The sequence below is a fragment of the Leptidea sinapis genome, chromosome 1 (genome assembly GCF_905404315.1).
Source record: "Leptidea sinapis chromosome 1, ilLepSina1.1, whole genome shotgun sequence".
NCBI lineage: Eukaryota > Metazoa > Arthropoda > Insecta > Lepidoptera > Pieridae > Leptidea > Leptidea sinapis.
The window spans coordinates 13,235,223-13,256,962 of NC_066265.1; the positions used below are offsets into that span (position 1 = coordinate 13,235,223).

Genomic DNA, 21,740 nt, shown 5'->3' on the forward strand with positions numbered 1-21,740 from the left:
TTCCAAAATAATAAATATAATGATATCTTACATGCAACCATTCGTACAAAATTACATAGGTATAGAATAAATAAAATAATAATATTTTCTCTAAGATTTAGATAAAAATGGTATGACAATGTTGAGAAAGGATTTTGGGTCTTCAGCGTGAACATTATGGCCCACATTAGCCACGTATTTAACTTGGACATTTGGAAACAGATTTCTTATTCCCGGTAAATCTTCATGTCTGAAATTGAATTAAGGCTGTTTTAATCTTTGTTGCACAAATATTCAAAGATAACGAAACGAAAAGAGCCATAACCCTCCTGAGAGTCTGGAAAATGTGGGTTACGGAGGTTTCTGTAAAACATATATTAAAGAGCTATAATAATGTCTCAATAACGAAACAAAATATCTTTACATTAGTTTTATTTCAGGTGCAAATAATAAAAGTCATTTTCTCATATTCTTAAAATTGATTCCCATAGAATAACTACTTTAATGTAAATTAAAGCATTAACGACAAGTTGGATAGAAATGGTGTGCTGAGATATGCTGAGAGAGCAAAAAGCTCTTCCATTAGGTAGGTACTTAATTCTTGCGCTTGACGGATGGGCCTTCAACAAGTACATAAAATGAAATATGTACCAGTCACAATATTATGCTAAAAACCAATCATCGTAATGAATATAAAATTCATATAAAGATTCATCAAAATTTTTAACAAAATATGCTACATATATTAATGCGCAATAACGACACCGACACCACGACGAAATTGAATTTCGATTTTTAATTTAACATACTAACATATTAAATTTAATGAACATATTTAACTGTTATTATCTGTACATTGTTGCCTTGGCGATAGAATTGTGGTGATCTAGATTCGACAATTGTGTGAAAAATTGTCCAAATCACAACCAAAATGGTAGTCCATTGGAGCAAGGTCTGGCGAATACGGAGGGTGATGAATGCTTTCTGTTTTTTTTTATGTGTTGCAAATACCTAAGTTAATATTATTGTTAAGGTAACGTTAAACCATGCCGCTGATTCCTGGGTAGTTTGGCTCAGATTGGCTTCCAATTCATCGATATACACCTGTGTTCTTCAACGTGGTTCGTTCTTCAAATCAATTGGCAATAGAATTGTGGTGATCTAGATTCGACAAATTGTGTGAAAAATTGTCCAAATCACGACAAAAATGGTAGTCCGTTGGAGCAAAGTCTGGCGAATACGGAGGGTGATGTATGCTTTCTGATTGCACTGTAAATCTGTAGAGAAGACCGTTTCTCGTGCTGTATGAGGTCTCGCGTTATCATGGAGCAATAATGGTGAATACTATCGATTCATGAGTCGGGGCTGCTTCGCTGCTAGTTTGCTATCACTGTTCGGAGTTCGGGAGAGTAGACATCTGCCGTTAGTGCTTGACTAAATCGGAGAAAGCTATAGTGAATAACACCACGCTGAGACTACCAAACAGTTACACTGTTGCGGCGTTTCACGTGGGGTCAGCCATTGCATTTTTCGCTTACGGTTATCTTAAAGAATCCACTTTTCATGTCACAATCCGATTCAATATTCCTTCATTTCTGTATCGATTCAACAAGGAAACACATTTTTCATTTTTTTTATGTGTCGCAAATAGTTACCTAAGTTAATTTTATTGGTAAGGTAACGTTAAATCATGCCGCTGATTCCTGGGAAGTTTGGCTCGGATCGGCTTCCAATTCATCGATATTCTCCTGTGTGGGCGTTCTTCAACTTGGTTCGTTCTTCAAATCAAAGTTTCCATCACGAAAGCATTTAAACCGGATGGTGCGTTCACTAGCAGTCCACACTCCAAACGCAACATTCATATTGCGAGCTGTTTTTGCCGCGTAAGTTTCGCGTCGGAACTCAAAAAGACACTCGTACTTTGGAAGTATCCATCTTTCTTGTCTAAGCTAAATAAAAAAAACAACTGAAAGATGATAATCGAATGTTGTACGTTTTTTAAAAGAAGAGCTGCATAGGTAACATTTGAAAAAAGTTTCACTCAAAAATCTTAAGCCATGAAGATTCTATGTCAATTCGAAGTACCTATTTACAATAAAATGGCAAATTCATACTTTAACCCCTATTATTATAGAACAAAGCGCATATAAGGTTAAAGATTAATATTACTGACACAATTATGATAATAAAGCACACACATGCATTACATTGCTTATAAATAATGGACAAGGTTCATTCAATTGTTTGTAAACCAGTGTCATAATATTATGATCATTTTGTATGTATAGGGATAACCTAGCATACAATCTAGCCGGGTATCACAATTTCGTGTGAAGGTGTAAAGCTTTTCGATTTCAGACTGTATCAAAATTGCTTGATTTCCAAAACAAAAAAAACCTACAGTTAGCGCGCGAGTTTAATGCAGTCGTGGGGTAAAGAGCGGGAACATCTCCTCCCGCTGTCCGCACGCATGCAGTGTAGTGTTGTACCGTAGTCGTCGCTTACCGTGCTATGGCGTAAATACGTTGTTGCGATCCCGTGTAACTTTTTGGATTTTAGGCTGTTCCAAGTCCATCAAGCTCCCTTCCAAAAACGAGTTTTTATTCATCGCCAAGCACGAGAAATGGCGATAAGTAAAATATTTTGGACATGAGTGTCGAAGAAAGACAGAACGAAAATTTTAGATCAAATTAATAATAAGGACGAAATATGTTGATTTGACGAATTAAAAAATATATTACTAACCGAATTATTCTTTGTTAATTATCGAGATACTTATTACTTATGTAAATAACGTAAAAAAATATTTGTCCAAAAAAGGTAAGGTTTTATCCCTCTCCAACATCTCGTCAAAAAGAAGCTACTACCAGGGATCCTGTACTATTAGGATAAAATTATGACAAAATTAATAGAATAATTTAAATAACCTAGTGGTAAAAAATGGTAATCTTGAAATATTTTTAAAATTTATCGACACTCATGATTATGGTCATCAATTATAATTAGGTCACATGACTATCCCATTCCTGAACTCTGCATTCAACTCGCGCGTTATCTGTTCCTATGTGTGTTGGACAAACACATTTTTATTATAATATGATATTACATAATACATATATCATAATATTATACTTTAAATATGCTAAAATATGTATTTATATCTAATTATAGTATAATTATATAATTAAACTTTCAGGATGACCTACTTCTACTATATAGTAGAAGTAGGTCATCCTGAAAGTTTCTGGACTGATCATTTGTAATAAATTTAACATAGCGGGACTCGAACCCGCGTCCTCTAGCGTTCTGTGCGAGCGCTCTTTCCACTGAGCCAACCGTTCGAGTGAAATATCGTTGATAATTCTTGTATGCCTTGTGCAACTCTCAGGTTGTGGCTTCATCTACAGGATCTACTTTACAGTTGATAACCTGTTTAATATATATATATACCTGTTTAATATTGGGGATATTTGCTTATGGGGAAAATGACTTGAGGTGTCGCTTTTTCAAATCCAAACAATTTGTTAAATTAACTTTAAAAAAATCATTACCCTCTTTTTAGTTTAGTTTAATTTAAAAATTAACATAATTTAATTTAAGTTAATTTTTGTTATTACAGTTATTTATCTTTATAGTAAGCCATACTAACGGAATATAATTTGATTCGCCTCCGCCAACAAAAAGAGTTGGACGGTCAAATTTCTTCGTGAGTAAATCCTTAGGAAAGTTTGCTATATCCGTAAAATAATCCTTCAGGACTTGTAGATTGCATAGCCAACCTATGGTATTATCCGGTTTGAACCCAACGTTCATGAGAAGAAATCCAGACGTGTCGGCTTCGACAATCCCCGATGCAACGAGCCCTGCTTTAGCCTTAGATCGTGCCTGGCTGATGTTTTCAACATCTTGGAAGTCGATGGAGATCATGACATCAATTAGCTTCGGAAAGAAATTGTTTAGAACACCTGCAGTTGAAACTGGAGATATGTCCACCACGACTAGGCGATTAACTTTTGATTGCTGCAATAAATTGAATATAATGTCAATATAAATGTTTTTCACGTAGTTCAAGGAATAAGAAATTTATCTTGCGGGTCTACTGATATTAACTCATCGCCGCAATTCATTCTCTCATCCAAAAGAAGCAAAGCAACTGCAGCGTTATCGGACGTGTGGACACAATTGCTACGCTGATTTTGTCACGTGCCCCTGTATTTTTTTTATATGAAAGGGGGCAAGGGGGTAAGAGACTCACGGGCTGGGAAGTGTCAAGTGTCAAGAGATGTACTGCCGGCCTTAAGTATTAAATATGTATATCATAAAAATTTGGTGAGGGGCACCTTTATAATAATATATCTTTGGGTGTAAGCGATTGAACGAGTAGTTGCATGTATAACTTTGCAAAACCTTTGTGACAATAAGATGTCAGTCGTAAGGCATTAATAGGGTTGAAATTCCCACGCACACACATGAAAAAAGTCTAAGCAACATGCATGATATTACAATAATACAAGGAAACCCGCTGAACAGCATTCAGGCCGTAAAAGGAGTACAACCACGCCAAGACCGGTACATACCACTCACTGCAAGACGCCAGCCGATGTTAACCGCTCGAGATATAAGTTTGAGGCTACAAAATTCAAGTGGTGTTGATGTAAGTCCCCAAACTGTGCGAAATCATTGCATGATTACGGCCTACGAGCTCGACGCCCAATTAGGTGCCCACCGATACGTCACGGAAATCGCGCTCGTCGAAATGAATGGTGTAGAGAACGCAGAACATGGACCCAGGAACAATGGGATAAAATTATGTTTTCCGGTGAGTCGCGATTCGGGTTTAGGCCCGATACAAGAAGGGTGCGAGTGTACCGTCGGCCCGGAAATACTGAAAGACTCAGGTGCATTCAGGAAGTTCATCCATACAGCGGCTCAACAGTTATGGTATGGGCGGGTATTATGAATAACAGGCGAACGGAGCTCGTTTTTGTAAATGGAAACATGAACGCTGTCCATCCATTTGCATAAACCTTTGGCTCCGATTTTACGTTAATAAATGACAATGCGCGTTCACATACAGCTCGCGAACCAGTCAATACTTGGCAACGGAGAACTTCCAGGTATTGCCCTGGCCTGCACAATCGCCAGACCTCAACCCCATCGAGCACGCATGGGACATGCTCCAGAGACGTGTTTTGATGGACTAGGACGGAGTGACAGCAACCCAACAGCTGAAGGATTTGCTACAATTCCATTGGGAGCGAATACCGCAATTTGACATAAACAGTCTCATTAATTCAATGAAGAATCGTTGCCGACAAGTTCTGAATAGCAGAGGAGGCCATACTTTATATTAAATTATCCTATTCTTTCACAATAAATTCATTTTGTTTAGAAATTTCATTTTGTTAAAAAATTGTTTAGTTGCGTATGTGCCTTAGTTTCTGCAGTATATTCTAATATTGTAAATTTTTGTTATTAAAAGAACATATAAAGACAACAGCTGTTATTTTTACATCATAGGACCCTAAAAATATTATTTAAAAAATAAAATACAACGTTATAATGTGAAAAAACCATCCTAAAATTTAAATTAGTACATGTTGCTTAGACTTTTTTGATGTGTGTATTTATGTAACCGTGGAAACAACGTCATGTTTTTATTGTAGTTTAGTATATTATATAGGTACTAGTGGACCCAACAGACGTTGTCCTGTACACATGTTTTAAATTTGAAAAATCAGTCCAGCCGTTAGGAGCAGTTCACTAACATACACATGAGCAGGAGAATTATATTATATGGGCGGAATTAAGAATCTAAACCAATCTCAAATTCACTGAAACAAACAAAAAAGTCATCAAAATCAGTCCAGCCGTTTAGGAGGTAGTTTAATTGTGAATCTAAACCATTTTCGAATCCACCTGAAGACACACACCAATCTCAAATTCACTGGAACGCACAAAAATATCATCAAAATCGGTCCAGCCGTTTAGGAGGTAGTTCAATTGTGAATCTAAACCATTCTCGAATCCACCTGAATACATACAGAAAGTTTCATTAGAATCGGTCCAGCCGTCTAGGAGGAGTTTAGTGACATACACACGCACACAAGAATTATATATATAAAGATATATTTACATATTTTTTAAGGAACCTTGTTCAATTTAAGAAGATACAAGTTTGCGCGTCCACCTCGTATATAACCCTTTAGTGCCTCGCATAGTAAACTTTATACACTTTTTTTTTGGTTTTACTTTTCAACAATAACGTGTTTCGCCATTATTGTTTACTCGAGGTAAAACAACTCATAAAAATTATGAGGAATTGAAAATGAAGCACTTAAATATGACTAAAGTTCAATGTAATAATAACGGGTTAAAAGTTCATGAAACTTTGTTGATACTGTACCTCGGTCAAGGCCAGAGCCATACCGGTTCGGCCACCCATGCTGTGTCCAATTATATCTGCCCGTTTAATGGACAATTTCTCCATAAGCTTGGAAATATCAGCTGCTAATTCCGGATATGTGTGCGTTGCTGTATGCGGACTATGACCGTGATTTCTGACATCTACAGCGACAACACTCCGATTTATACTTTCATTTATATTTTTCGATACACTCTCCCAATTCTTCTTCATACCCAACAAGCCATGTATCACAATAACGGGCGTATCGTTGTTGAAACTCCCTTTGCCGTGAACTTTGTAGGCCAAGTCAACGGCAGTTCTCGTTATAATATGAATAAAATGTCTCGAATGTAATTTAGCAATCGTGAAACATATTAAACTCATTCCATGCCCTCATAATTGATGCGCGTAAATATCTTTTAACACCTTTTCTTGCGATCAATTGACACATCACGCCATGTTTTACGTCAATAAAAATTCATTTCATGTCAATAATTTTGAGGTAGGTTGGACCCTCGGAAGAGAAAAAAAATCTGTTCTGTGGTTGGACCATATATATTAATAAATATAAAGTTCGACTTAAAGAATATTTTGTATATTTAAATTAATAGGAAGTTCTTAGATTATAGATTAGTCTCCGCTAGTTACCGCAGCTTTTTTATTACGGCAACTATTAGATGCTTGTGTGCGTGGCATCTTGACACTCAATGACATCATTCAAATTTTGTAACATGCGCTTTGTGCTATTTTACATTGAAATTATTAAAATACAAAATACTTACGGATGATATGTGATCACTAAATTTGTAAAGTATTAATTTTACAAAATTTAACTAAGAAACCAGGTATTTTAGTTCAAGTATTAGCAAAGTTTAACAGAACATCTGGCACGTCAACGTCACATATTGTTCGAGTTTGCCTCGAGTACGCACCCACTTGAGCGTCGTATTGGGCGGTATCTAGTTGGAGCGCAGCGGAGACCAATCCTTAACTAAGTTCTTTAGTACGTAGCTCTCAAAATAACTTTGATATAAACTTACTTCATAAGACGGTCCTACATGCTACGTATCGTTTTGAGGAACGCTATAGATATTTCCAAGAAAGTCTTCGGATCCTCTAAATACAGAATATGTCCAGATTGTGGAATATATGAGATGACAGCGCGAGGATATAGCTCTCGTATACCAGTTAGATCATCTGGCCTAAAATGAAACATGAAACATATATATTAACATAAATTATTAGAAAGTTAAGCCTTCGAGCGTTCGACCATCCGCGTTAGGTTTCTGTGTTCATTGTGTTGTAGACTTTACAAGCTGTGGTACATATGATTGTATGTTGGAACCGAAAACCCTAGAAAGATAACTTTCGTTTCGACGTGTGTAGTACACATAATTAATAATCTTTTAATTTATTTTCTATGGCTATTTTTCAAATAAATAAAATAATATAATTGTCTAGCATCAAACTATCATTATTATATTATAATATTATTACAAACACTTCATATGAATTCTGGAAGTATAAAATCAACGTGCAATATTCGTGAAAAAATACGTTAATCCCAAAAATGAATAAATGATAAGGCAAGAACATAGCCACTCAATTAAAATAATCTTAAAATATATAAAAAACCAAATTATATGTAACCTTTAATCACAAAAAGCGTTTAAACTTTTCTACGTGTATTTTATGTTACTGACCGCTTGGATGGATAATTAGAAACGATTTAGATAAGCAGCCATGGTTTGTTCCATTTTGGAATTTAAAAAAAAACTTCTTTCTTTGCCTTTATACGGATTTGGCGGCAAATGAACATCACATTGGAATTTTGTGTACAATAAGTTTTGTTAAAAATGGGCACAAATAGAGTTTTGGCGGTTCAACTAGACAGATAATTGTTACTTTGCATTTCGATCAAAAGTGGACGTATAGGAGAATAGCTGACCATTTTAAATGTTCTGTAAGGAAAGTTTTTTATGATATTGACCATTATAGAAGACACGGAACTATTGAAAATGTTCTTAGAATGACCAGAGAAGATATGTTAACCGTAAGTGTTGCTAAACATGACCCATTTAAAGTCTCCAACCAGATTAAAAATGAAGGTTTTCCGCCTGATGACCCCAGAAACGTCTCGTCAAAACTGGTACGCCAAAGATTAGTGGAAGCTTGACTGTTTGGGAAGATTTCTCTAAAGGGAATGCTTCTTACCACGCAACACCGAGAGAAGCGTTTATTATTAGAGAAACAATATGTTAATTGGACGGTACAAGAATGAAAAAAAGCGCTGTGTTAGACGTCTAATAAACAATGCTTTCATTTATAAATACATATTTAAGCACGGTGGCTGTAAAAACAAAATATGTTTTTCCGTATGTGGAGTTGCACCTTTTCGAAATATTGAAGAATCATTTTCAGTACCAAAAAATAGGACATAATTATTCCCTACCTTGACGACCATTTGCCTGTAACCTGGGGCTGGATCATTCATGGTATGATCCTAAACACACGGCCAACAGTGTCAAATATCTTATTAGGGAACAGCGTATTTCCGTCTTAGACTTGCCTGCAAATAGTCTGGGTGTAAGCCTTTTTGAAAATATGTGGTATATCGTTAAAAATAAAGTTCCAAACAAACGCAACTCCAGTAAAAAAGATCTCTACGAAGCTTTTGTCGAAGCATGGAACTCAATTCCAATCGAAAAATGTCGTCAATAGAAGAAGACAGAGTGAGAATTAGCAATGCTTTGAGTTAGCAGTCTATTATGAATAAGAGGGTAAAATATTATCCGGCTTGGGTAATTTGATACGCTTTGAAATAATATACATTTAATATACATAAGAATATGAAAGAAATATACATTTTCCTATTTTCATATATATCTATGCTTCGCCTGTATGACGTGGGTATATATCTGTGTTGTAACAGAACCTTAGCACCTGATAATCACCAACTTCAAACCGTCCGATTTACTTGAAGAATTTGCACACATATCAAGGACCGATGACAATAAAATATTTTCAAAACCTTAGTCTTGTATCCCAAATAGGACAACCAGGTTAATTAAAAAATTATCGATAGCTACTCATACGTCATAAAACGAAATTGACCTAACTGAATTATGAATACATCCTACTGTTCATTTTTTAATACTGAAAAAGTTAATAATAGCTGAAAACCTAAAACACGCTTTAAAAAGTGGAAAGTAATTATTATATAAATATATAGTTTGTTCAATAGCCATGTGACTTGCTCATTATTTCACCGGTTTGCAAACCATCGTACATAGCGACATGTCACATGGCACTACTGCACGCCGCGCACCGGTCAAGTCTGGTCCGTACTCCGTTACGACCAGTTAGATAGATTCACCAGTCACCACTTAAACATTCGAATTACTAAAAAGATAACCTTCATTCACTTGCAAATTATTCTTAATTGACCTCTTCATTGCCAAATTCTTGCAATAATTTAGTATACATATTCGTTTATCATTCAACACATTTTGTGACATCAAATTGTTGTGGTAACATACATACACCTAAGACACAAAAATAAATGTAAAAGGTAACCGTACATATCCAAAAAATATCCGTAAAGTACATGTCCAAATTAACACAAAATATGAACTGGATTACCTTACGTCAATTTGAAGTAGGTACATTAAATTAATACCTGCAGCAGGCCTGTCTCACTTCCCGTGTAGGTAGCGAAATCGTAAGTACGTGCGGCGACCTATCCATATTATCGATTTTAGGAGTATTCGATATTTCGTGGCATTGGTCGTGTCGAATCCTACTCTTAGTTACATCGTATTCAATTTACGAACAAAACATATTTCGATATTATCGGTCTAACCCTACTCTTAGTTGAAAATGTCACAGACGAATATTCGAATTCGACAAACAATCAAACGTCACTCTTACGATAATCTCAACGACACCTTCTAAGCTGTCGTTGCTATTATCGTTTCAAGTTGTATAGATATATTTGCCATACAATATACATACTTAATCAATAAAATTAAAATAATTATATGTGATTTACTATTCAACAGGATTAATTACCAAGTAATTTAAGTCATTTTGTTGATCGTGTATGCGTAGAAAGTAATGCAAATGGCCGCCTGAGAAATAGGAAGTCGACGAGAAGGGTTGAGTTACTTTTTTTTCATTTTATTATCCGCAAGTTTTGTAATATTTTTTCAATTTTAAATGGTCATATTCTATTGATTACATAATTTTGGAAGATTTACATTTTGTGTAAACGATGCAAATTGGTGGTGTAGAGTCTGGCATGGTCCTAATCTAAAGCTATCTAAAGCTATGTTTTGACTTTTGACACTTAGCAGCGACATAGCACAGATTATACATAGTTTGCGCATAATTCATTCACACTAACATCGTAAAAAAATCAAAATATTAGTCTATGGTTACGATGTTGTTACGACAAACGATATGGAATACGAACATTTGTTAGAGTAGGGTAGGTGCGATATATTCGTGCTATTGTCGGATCGTTCCGTATATATCGTTGTCGATTTTGCGAGTAGACCTACAGAGTAAGGTAGCCAGTCGGGGCTCATGAGTCATGAGCGAGCAGAGACGCACGCGCGCTGTGTTGTCACCTACTTGTCACAGTTCCGACCAATATTTTAAAAATAAAGAAACATAAATAAAGCAATGCATATTAAAGGTCATTGCGATCGAATTTAATTTTTTTAAGCTTCCTAAGACGCTGAAACAATCTAAAGTGATTATTATTTTAATGAAATTACCATTCATATATACTAAGTAGGTTTGACTATTTCGTGGTCTTCTTATATATGATGTAGCTGATGTTGGTTTGATTTTTATAACATGACCTTATTAGTACACTTTTAGGTAAAGAAGTAAACCCTAATTTCGTCAGAAGAGGTTAGAGTAATGCGATAGCAAGAGAGGCAACTTCTAGGTGTATAGAAATGTACCTTAGTTGCGCCGTGCGATCTGGAATGAGTACACCTTTTGTATGACCGCAAGAGTCCCTATTTCTTTAATTGATTTTGCGGATTTTATATTCTTTGCCTACAATAATAGCGCACAATAAGCATGTGTGTCCTAGAGCTACCTAGGGGAGTCCATTGAGTTGGCATAATGCTGCCTGCTGTGTCATTGGCAATTGCTTCTATTGATTAAATAGAAAGCACTTATGTAAATATTCAATAGTCTAGAAGGAAATGTGTAATATATTTTTTTTGCTGTCAACAATCGTAACTAAAATGACACACGCCGCGTCGACTAAGGCTATCTTTCTACCCCCTTATTCATAATAGGCTGCTAACTTAAAGCATTGCTAATACCTACTCAGTCTGTCTTCTTCTATTGACCTAAGTCAGAATGAGAAAAAACACTTCTAAGCGGCTGTTTAAAGTTAGCGGACCATTATGAATAAGGGGGCTAGTGTTTAATACACAACTAGTTTTTAATTGCCAATATGAATTATGAAAATATGGTCCGATTTTTACCCTTTACCTAACGAACTTGACTTGCAATTTGCAATATTGTAAATCATAATTGAATTTTAAGCAAGACTATTTTTTAAATAGCAATAATTTCTGCGACATTCAAATAATTACTGAAATAGCGACGCTATTGGCCAGTGGGAATTTGAAGAACTTAAACAATTGGAGAGCTTGATTGTTGTTGTAAGCTATGACGTCATTATTCGCGGTATATATAAAAGTCAAAGTTTTGTATATTGACTACTAGCTACCGCGAATTCGTGCGCGTGCAATAGTAACTTTGGGTAGGTATTTTTTAATATACTCACTTTGAAAATAATACACAACAAACTGCTGTTAGTACATTTTTAAGCTACCAACTATACAACATTCATCTCCCTTTTCCTAAATACAAAGTTCCATGATGTTATCTTCGATAATGGCGAACTATCATACAAACTCCCATTTCCAACCCGCCAAGCCTGTTATTCACGATACAAGATAGCCTTTCCCAAGCTCTTGTCTATCTCTGTACTAGATTTTATCAAAATCGGTTCAGTTGCTTAGGCGTGAAAGCGTAACAAACAAACTTACATTCACATTTATAATATTAGTAGGGATTGTTTACATCCGAATAACGCGTTGAAGAACGTAAATAAACTATAATGTTGGTACGTACGGAATGTATTCAGACAGCTGCCCTCCAAGAAAAAGTGTTGGCCCAAAGAATTTTTTGTTTCGATATTTTGGAAATGTCGCGATATAACGATAATCCTTGATCATCACTTCAACATTGCATCGCCAGCCAATATTACCCTCCTTTTTCTTAATAACATTTGAAAGTACTGCGTCCATTATTAGTTCATCGCTCACAACATTTTTCAGCTTTCTCATGACTTCGTGCTTCGCTTCGTCAACTTTGCTTTGTTTCTTGAATGAAAATTCTGCCATAGCCATCATTACTTTTAGCATATGCTCGGTGAAATGTATACACGAGGACACCGGAGATATATCCACAACAAGAAGCCCGGATATTCTATCAGGCTTGAAATTTAAAAATAAAAATTAATTCTTTTACTAACTTCCACATTTTGAATCCGAAATAGCCTTATAATTACAGAATTAAAAGAGAGAAGAAATTAGACACTACAGAAGTAGCGTCGATAACTTCATAACAAATAGAGAGGGCAAGCGATATACAACTAAGGCTGAGATAGAATGGGACAAAGCTATTGATCTTGCATCTCTATCGCATAACCCATTTTATTGTTTGTCTCAATGTCAACTTTGAGAGAAACAAACAAAGAGCATGACAGCTCTTTTTCTCATTCATTTCAGCTCTATTTGGTTGACGATTAGCTTGCGAATAGTATATTTGTGATTTTATTGTTTTCAAACATATTTGGTGTGATATACGGATTCCCATTTACAATAGATAACACTTTGGTTAGGTGTAGTGTGTCTTGCTGCCAAAGCCGTAACTAACATATAAATCCAGGTGTTAGCTTCCACGCGTACGTATTACTTTTCACCTAACGTTTTCAATATAATCTGCAAGTTCGACTCAAAAAAATTTTTATATTATCCCAAAAGTATTGATTTTTTATCCAAAGTCACCTGTTTCCAGACAATTTATCGTAATCAAAACAAACATAAGTTCTTACACTAGCGATTCGTATTTCATTTTGTGTTAGTGTGCGTGAACTGCTCAAAATAGAGGTTAGTTCTATTCTATTCTATTATTCCTACTATGGCTCCTGCGGAAGGTATACCACAAGTTTGACAATGTCACGTTAAAGTAGACCACCAAGCTTAGAGAATTTTTGTATTCTAATTTCATTGGTAGTGATCGGTGCTAAAGATATAAACAAGTTTTATTTTCTTATTTTGTACCTGAAACAAATATACAAGCTGTTAGACTAAAAAGGGACATGCACAAATATAATTAATCTTATTCTTTTTAATATATTTACACAAAATATTTACAAAAGGAGTGAAAACTAGGGAGAGGAGACATTTAAAGGAAGTTTGGCGGGGTACTTCAGCAGGTATAAAAATGTATAAAGAGGATTGCATTAAAAGACAAATGAAGAACAAATGATCCACATTTTCTTCATCTAGACCACTTAGTTCTAAATTCAATTTATTATGTCGTTTTCACAGCTGTCATAGTCAATCTAGACGTATTTGATGATCTAAGCATAAATACATTGGCGTTGGGACTGGCGCCAGGTGATGAGCACACATCAGGGCTCAACTATGAGTTGGCTCTATTGGAGATGCCATTAGGCACTATTAATAGTAAATGCTTATGAACAAGAGAGTCTTCCCGAGCAACAAAACATTCAATATTTTTGTGATATTTGACCGCCACTTATTGCTTGCACTTCAGTTGTTTCTGTTTGCAAAGCCCTGTCGCTTCTTATTTTGTTTGTGATTTTTCGTTCGCTACACGTGATTGATAAAAATAGTAATTTTAAGTGATGTCTAGAGAATTAATAACGTTACCATTTAAATACATACTAACTATTCACCGCCATTTAAAAAAAAACACAAAACAGGTTTTTTAAGAAAATTAATAAAATCAATAACAATGCCAAATGATGTTCCCATGAAACTTAGAATATGAATCTAAATTAATTATAATAATAAATTATATCTAAACATTATTAATAGTACTACATTTTATTACTTAATTCGCACTTGTATAAATATATGAGTCATCTATACATATAAATAAAATTGGAGTGTCTGTTTGTAATATTGAAATATCCGTTTTTTACTACATGTATATGAATATATATAGGGTACTTACACCAAAATATTTTTTTTAAAATTTTTGTCTCTCTGTTTGTTCCGGCTAATCTCTGAAATAGCTGGACCGATTTTGACGGGACTTTTATTGGCAGCTAGCTGATGTAATAAGGAGTAACGTTGCTATGTCCAAGAAACGGTCTAACTCTATGTGGCAAAACAACGTTTGCCGGGTCAGCTAGTATTTAATATATAATAACGCATACACGTTGTTAAAAAATATTATTACCTAGGTAGTTATAAAATTCAAGAATTCATCATTGGAAGAACCAACAATAATTTTTACTGATAACCTGATCTACCACTCTCGGCAAATTGACAAAATGCCAACGCCATATTGTCAATAAGGAACATTAAATTAATAATTGGATACGCAAATTTAGAGAAAATGTGGACGATCCTATGTTAAAAATAGAACGATAAAAGTATTAAAAACCAAAAAGAATCCAAAACGGTCTGTGATCGGTGAAATGGCAGGAGAATATGGTCATATCGTCCTGAGGATTCCTACATATCACTGCCAATACAACGCCATAGAGCTTATATGAGCACAAGTAAAAGGGCATGGCAAGTCGAGAGACATGAGCACCCCCCTTTTATTCTGATCCGGTCACAGATTTTATTTTTTTCTTTATTTGGTAATTTACTTTAACGACTGGCAGCACTGTTCATCCATAGACTATCTGTCATTTCTGTCAGTTGTCAAACACAGACACGTTTGAAGGTTATGTTTACCAGTAACTTATGTTGAAAATGTATACAGAGGGAGAGAAACACTACACCTGCCAGCTGCGGATAACGTTTTCGCAGCAAGCTATGAGTATCTCTGTTCACATGGACAAGAACAAAAAATGACTGCACGAATATATGCAATATATAGTTTTAGTTACATTAATGTTTCTTTTAACTTGGCACCCCTTTACAGTGTCTAATATTTTTTATAACTATGGGTCTCATTATGCCAGAAATAAATGCCTTTATTTTATTTATTAATTTTATTATTTATTGCATTTGATAATTTATGTACACAAGCTAATCAAACCTCTAAAAATTGAGTAGTGCCATTTGGCACTAGATCTTTCATATACACTAAAATCGGAAGTGTCGTTTGGCACACTGCGCCCTGACCAAGTTCTGACTCTCATTTTTTTTATAAGATAGTTTATTTTGCATGGTCTTATAGCTTGTTTCAATAGTTTTCTCATATATTCTCTCATATTATCCTAATTATAAGTTATCTATTATTACACGTAAGATAAATGCGCTAAAATAAATGCTGCGCGCGCGCCAAAATGGCGCCGATCTACGGTATACCGCGGCGCGGGGGAACTTGTACTGAAGACGGAGGAGTCTTTGGACTAATCTAGCCTGAATGGTGACTCTAACAACTCATTTTAATAAAAGGTATTAAACTATTTGGTCGCCCCATAGTACAGCGTGTAAACATTGTGCGCAGTTTGTTGCCACAACCACCCTACCACAACGCCTCGTGAGCGTTTTCATGAAAGCCATAACACGAATTTATCAATCTGGATGTTTTCCTGTGACCACAGCACGATGTGAGATATTATTGATGAGCGAATCTTCCTACATTTGTAAGGTTTTTCTATCTACAAACAAATTATTATTGATCTCCGCTAGAGACATTGATACCGCTATGTAAATCATGTTGCTTCATTGCCAACGACGATTAAATGACTATCATTGAATTCTGTGGACTACAGAAAATATCTGCTAGTTATTATCTAATTTAAATATGTCTAGGCCAATTAGTACAATTCTGATTTTTTTACTTTTTTCCTGTTGACTCGAATGCCAGCCGTTTGCATCTAAAATTTGCGTGTAAACAAAATTTAACAATGACATACACTAACGTTTTTTTTCGTTTGGTCTATATTGTTTTAATCACGCTATTCTTTGTAACCGACTTCAAAAAAGGAGGAGGTTCTTTTTTATGTTTGTTACCTCAAAACTTTCGACTGGGTGAACCGATTTTGATGATACATTTTTTATTTGAAAGCTGGTGCTTCCCTTATTGTCCCATTGAAATTTGGTCCAGATCTGACAGTGGCATCCATGAGAAAACCATAAAAGTCTTAAATTTGCTATACGTATGTGGATTATACATTTACATTTATTTTTAGATTTTTCATTGCTGCATTGAAAATTTAGTAAATCTACACATATTTTGACAAATCGTTGGTTGGTGTACTTCAAATTCACTAAAAATCAATAAATAAAATAATAAATAACAAAATAAAACAACGACAATTACAATAATCGTAACTAGAATAAGATTAATTAATAAGATTGTGTAAAAATACGTGTTTTTGAAGTCGGTTAAATTTTTTGTTAAAAATTTTTTTTACTTCTATTTTACATGGGGTTCGTGAAATACTTTCTTACATGATTCATTAAAAGTTTATTTCAAATTATTTATGTTGAACCCTCCCTCAATATTAAATACTAATACTAATTTTCTAGCTCCACGGCATGATTACATGATTTAGCGCTGAATTATATAAATTTACTTAATTTACATCAGTAGTGGTATGAGTATTTCAGCGTCAATCTATATAAATAAGAGATATCCACGTATAGAGATATAGAGATATCATCACGATATCTCTGGAACCATAAGGCGTAGAATTGAAATTTGGTAGGAATATTCTTTTCACCGAGTAGAGGTCAGCTAAGAACGGATTTTCCAAAATTCCATCCGCAAGAGTTTTTTTTTACTATAAACAGAACAAAGTCTGTCGGGTCAGCTAGTAAGCTATAAGCCCTGATAGATAAAGTGGAAACTGTTGTAGCTGATACAAGAACTAAACCTGTACCTGTTTGTACCTGATAAGGGCTGATAGAAATGTCCTGTCTGAAGAGGACTCGCGCTTAATAGGCCATTAATCTGGGGGCCAGCGTGAAGTATTATCTGAATTTAATGATAATAACCAGTTTGTAATAAGATTTGCGTCTGCAGGTGATCAGTTGCTCGAAATTTCGAGAGAAAGTATCTTACTACTTAATGAGACACTCGAGGGCAGAATTGTCAAATAATGACGTTGTAAGTGCATATTCCGCAGACATGAATCTATTTCGATTTGAATTCTGAATGTTATTGAATAGGACAATAGTAATTAAACCCATTTCATTAAACTTCTCAATAGAAGATAGAAGTTTCTTTTGGCTTTCTATCAGCGGTTTTATTACTAGCTTATGAAAAGAAGTCAAAGTTTAACACTGATCTAATATAGAATAAAAAATTTCTACTATGCTGACGGCTTCTCAAATACTTTTTGTATTTATATTATGAGCTATTAAGAATACCAAAAGGTTACTTACTTACAGCTAATAACGATAAATACATAATAGCTCTTCCGCCCATTCCGTGTCCTACTACCGACGCCTTTTTAACGGACAGCTTGTCAAACAGTAGAAGAATGTCTTCAGCCATATCATTGTATCTGTGCGTAGAAACGTGTGGACTGTCGCCATGGTTACGAAGGTCCACACCAACAACAGCTCGTCTGGTCATACTTACCTTTAAATTTAATCTAGGTTGAAACGTACAGTGAGATTTGACATAGGTTTGAAATACTAATTACAATGTGGGCGAACAGTTGCTTAGCGGCCGTTTCCAATAACGTATCTCTAGTTATGGATAGGTTAGTGACAAGATCTTATGTATCCATAGTTATTTCCAATATAGAACTATAGTTCAATGCTATCTGTCGATAGGTTATTGAAATGTGATTAAACGTAAGAGGATAGAATTGTCTAGTTCTAGTAAGTTAAAGTAAGGATAGATAGGTTATTGAAAACGGCCGTAAAACGTAGTGGATTTCGGCTATCTCCGTTTTAACAAGATTATAGCCGTCATCTGTCAGTATATCAATCGATGCACGTTTCATAAAATCGAGTGAACCGCTTTATTTAGAGAGCTTCGCTAGGCTGGGAGATTCTTTTATCATGATGCTGGCGAGATGAATGACATAGCAGCACCTTAATTTGTCGACAAGACTGTTTGGAGTCGAATAGTAACACTATTTGTTATGTTTGATGAGCGCAAGATATCAAAACAGATATGCTGAGACTTAGATGACGAATGCAATCGCTGAGCAAAGCATAATTTAAGTTGTAACAATATCCTTACTATCACTGCATAGTAGTGGGAAAAGGAGGATTGACACATACCATCTGTTGCTATTTTTGATTTATTTCGTGTCAGCACTCTTTGTCAAACAAAAATTATACCAGGTAAAAGGTTTCAATTTCAAACATGCAGGTCTATTTTTGTGGCGATTGCCTCTAAAATGATCGAATTGCGTATCTCTGCTCGCTTATGTTGAGAAATTGGGTTGTTAATGGGAGGAAGTATAGTAGTGGGAAATAATAGTGATAGCTTAAGCAGTCCGAAAGAACCAACAATCTTTTCTGTAGATGAATATTTATGTGATACCGTTATAACAAATTAATAATAATATTAAAGTGAGATAAAAAAACTAATTGTGTATAGAAAATTAAAATTATTAAGAACATTCCATGTTTAGTTAAATGATTAATGTGTTAACGAAGGAATAGAAAATAAGACATTTAAGTCTTACAAAATTGCTGTTTCCGGCAGGGTCTCCAATATCTGTACTACTTTGGATATATACACCATACAATATTGTAGAATGCAATGAATATCATCAAAGCAACTAAAGTCCAGTTAGTGAGATCTCTAGTGTTTCCTATACTATATGGTGCCGAAATATGGACAGTCAAAGAACGAGAGAGTCAAAGGATTGACGCACTAGAAATCTGGTGTTGGAGACGAATGCTGCGAGTATCTTGGACACAATGCTGCAAAAACGTCTCGATACTTGAACCCAAGGTGAAAGAAAGGCTTTCATCTATAGTCATAGCGCGTATCCTCAGATACTTCGGACATGCCACGCGACGTGGAGAGCATGCCATAGAGAGACTTTTTGTTCAGGGAAGGGCAACGGCATTAGGTGAAAAGGACGCTCCCCTATGCGCTGGACAGACCAGATCAAAGCTCTAACCAACACTCCCCTCAACACATGTGCCAGAGAAGCAACGGATAGGGATGACTGGCAAGAATCGTTCGTTGTTCGACGTGACCACGACTGCTCTGTGAAGAGTAATCCGACGAAGAAGAAGAAGAAGCAATAAATATATTGAGTATTATCCTAATAGAAAGTTTTGTGCATACATTAAGAACTCATCTTACACTATCTTCTTTCAATAAACTCTTCTAACTTCTCTACTACTACGTCTACATAACATTAACCATCGTTTTTGCCGAGGCATCCCAATGTTTCTTACAGCCAAGCAGACCGTGGAAGAGAAATATAGGTGGTTCATCCGGATCCACGTCAGTTTCTCCAAATACTTTGTACGACAGATGAACCGCAGAACGTCGGCTGTTTGTAAATGGCATCCTTAAAACTGTTGCTACGATTCGCCATTCAAACTTCATTGTTACCTATTCTGACATTTGTAAATCCATTTCCAGGAACCAATTTTACGAAATTTATCAATTTATATGAAAATAAATATAAGTGTTATTTGTTTTATTATGACTTTTTATAGATGTTTAAGACTATGACAGATATTATGCCAAAAAATTATTGACTTAAACCTGTCTACGACATAGCCACATTATCTATAGACCTCGCTGGACCGTGAAGTTCCCCGTTCCCCCCTTTACCCCATCGCGCTCATCCAGTTTTATCAGTACGGTTTGCAGTTTCATTACCGGATTTCATTGTTAAGTTTTGACTTTTGTTGTTAATACTTCTGTAGATTTTGTTGTTCTGTGTCGCTATAATAGTATTGTCAGAAAAATTAATACTTTTTACTTAACCTCTTTCATTGATTTTATTATTATAAATATAATAATAATATGCATCACAACACAAAACCTTTACATCAATCTATAATAATGACAAAATAAATCTTTGCTTATTATTATTATTAATAATATCCTAGTGATGCTTGTTTTGCACACCGTAACAAAACGACGATATGACGTCATCGACGTTAGGTTTTTTTTTATGTTAATAAGGGATGAGGCGAGCAGGGTGTTCAGCTGATGGTAATTCATACGCTCTGCCGCTGCAGTTTCGCTCAGGATTCTTGAAAAGCCCAAAAATTCTGAGCGGCACTACAAGTGCTCTCGTCACCTTGAGTCATAACTTGTTAAGTTTCATATTTTGCTCAGTAATTTCCCGAGCTACGGCGCCCTTCAGACCGAAACACAGTAATGTTTACTAACTAACTAACGGTCGGCAGTGAATTGGTGAAGTTTGATCCGAGGACCGTGAGCGTATAAAAAAATGTAGCAGGATAGATTAAAGATATTTCTATACAATTGTATACTTACTATAATAACCTCAAAACTTTGGTAAAAGTTATGAATCATCAAATCTCAAAAGTATTTAACCATAGAGAAATCTTCATTTCATTTCATTCAAGGTCATTGGGTCAAAATTGACGCGAAGACAGTATGAAGGTTAAGATTGTAATAAATTAGTACAATTATGTACTATATTATCATTACTTAGTTACTTATTTCTTAATTATTAAACCAGTAATTAGATTTTTTACATTTTGTAAATTATATTTTAATTTTGTTTAAGTAATAAGCAATCTTATTCGCCATATATACGTTAATTATTCTTATTGTATCGCTTTAAACAGAATTTTAATAACATATTTATGTTTGTCACATGAGAACTTTGTCGTTTATGGATTCCTACCAGTTGCGTTATAAAAGAAGCGCAGGAATCATCTGCGCTTCTTTTATAACTACAACTTTGTTTTTTCTACAAACGTAAAATACTACGAAGAATTGATGAGGAATAAAATTTTTATACAGATATTTGTTTTGTTACGCCAGAGAAGTATACTTGCGTGCGTACATAAATACCCACACATATTTATTTATTGATTTTTTTTTATGAACTTATTGGAATCACGGACGAGTTAAAAAAGAAGGACCTTACATAACAGTGAAGCACCAAAACAAGGCGGTAAATAGATAGCCC

General features: G+C 35.0%; 1 protein-coding gene across 1 annotated transcript; it reads right to left on the minus strand.

Moving 5' to 3' along the window:
* Window positions 1-20,144, minus strand: LOC126967186 (protein ABHD11-like). The gene is made up of 7 exons (XM_050811667.1): window positions 19,982-20,144; window positions 18,032-18,226; window positions 12,551-12,915; window positions 7,426-7,587; window positions 6,386-6,899; window positions 3,629-3,999; window positions 1-229 (listed from the first exon to the last, which is right to left on the minus strand). The coding sequence occupies exons 5-7, from the start codon at window positions 6,767-6,769 to the stop codon at window positions 91-93; spliced, it is 894 nt and encodes a 297-aa protein (XP_050667624.1). The 5' UTR covers window positions 6,770-6,899; window positions 7,426-7,587; window positions 12,551-12,915; window positions 18,032-18,226; window positions 19,982-20,144; the 3' UTR covers window positions 1-90.
* Window positions 20,145-21,740: the final 1,596 nt, after the last annotated feature.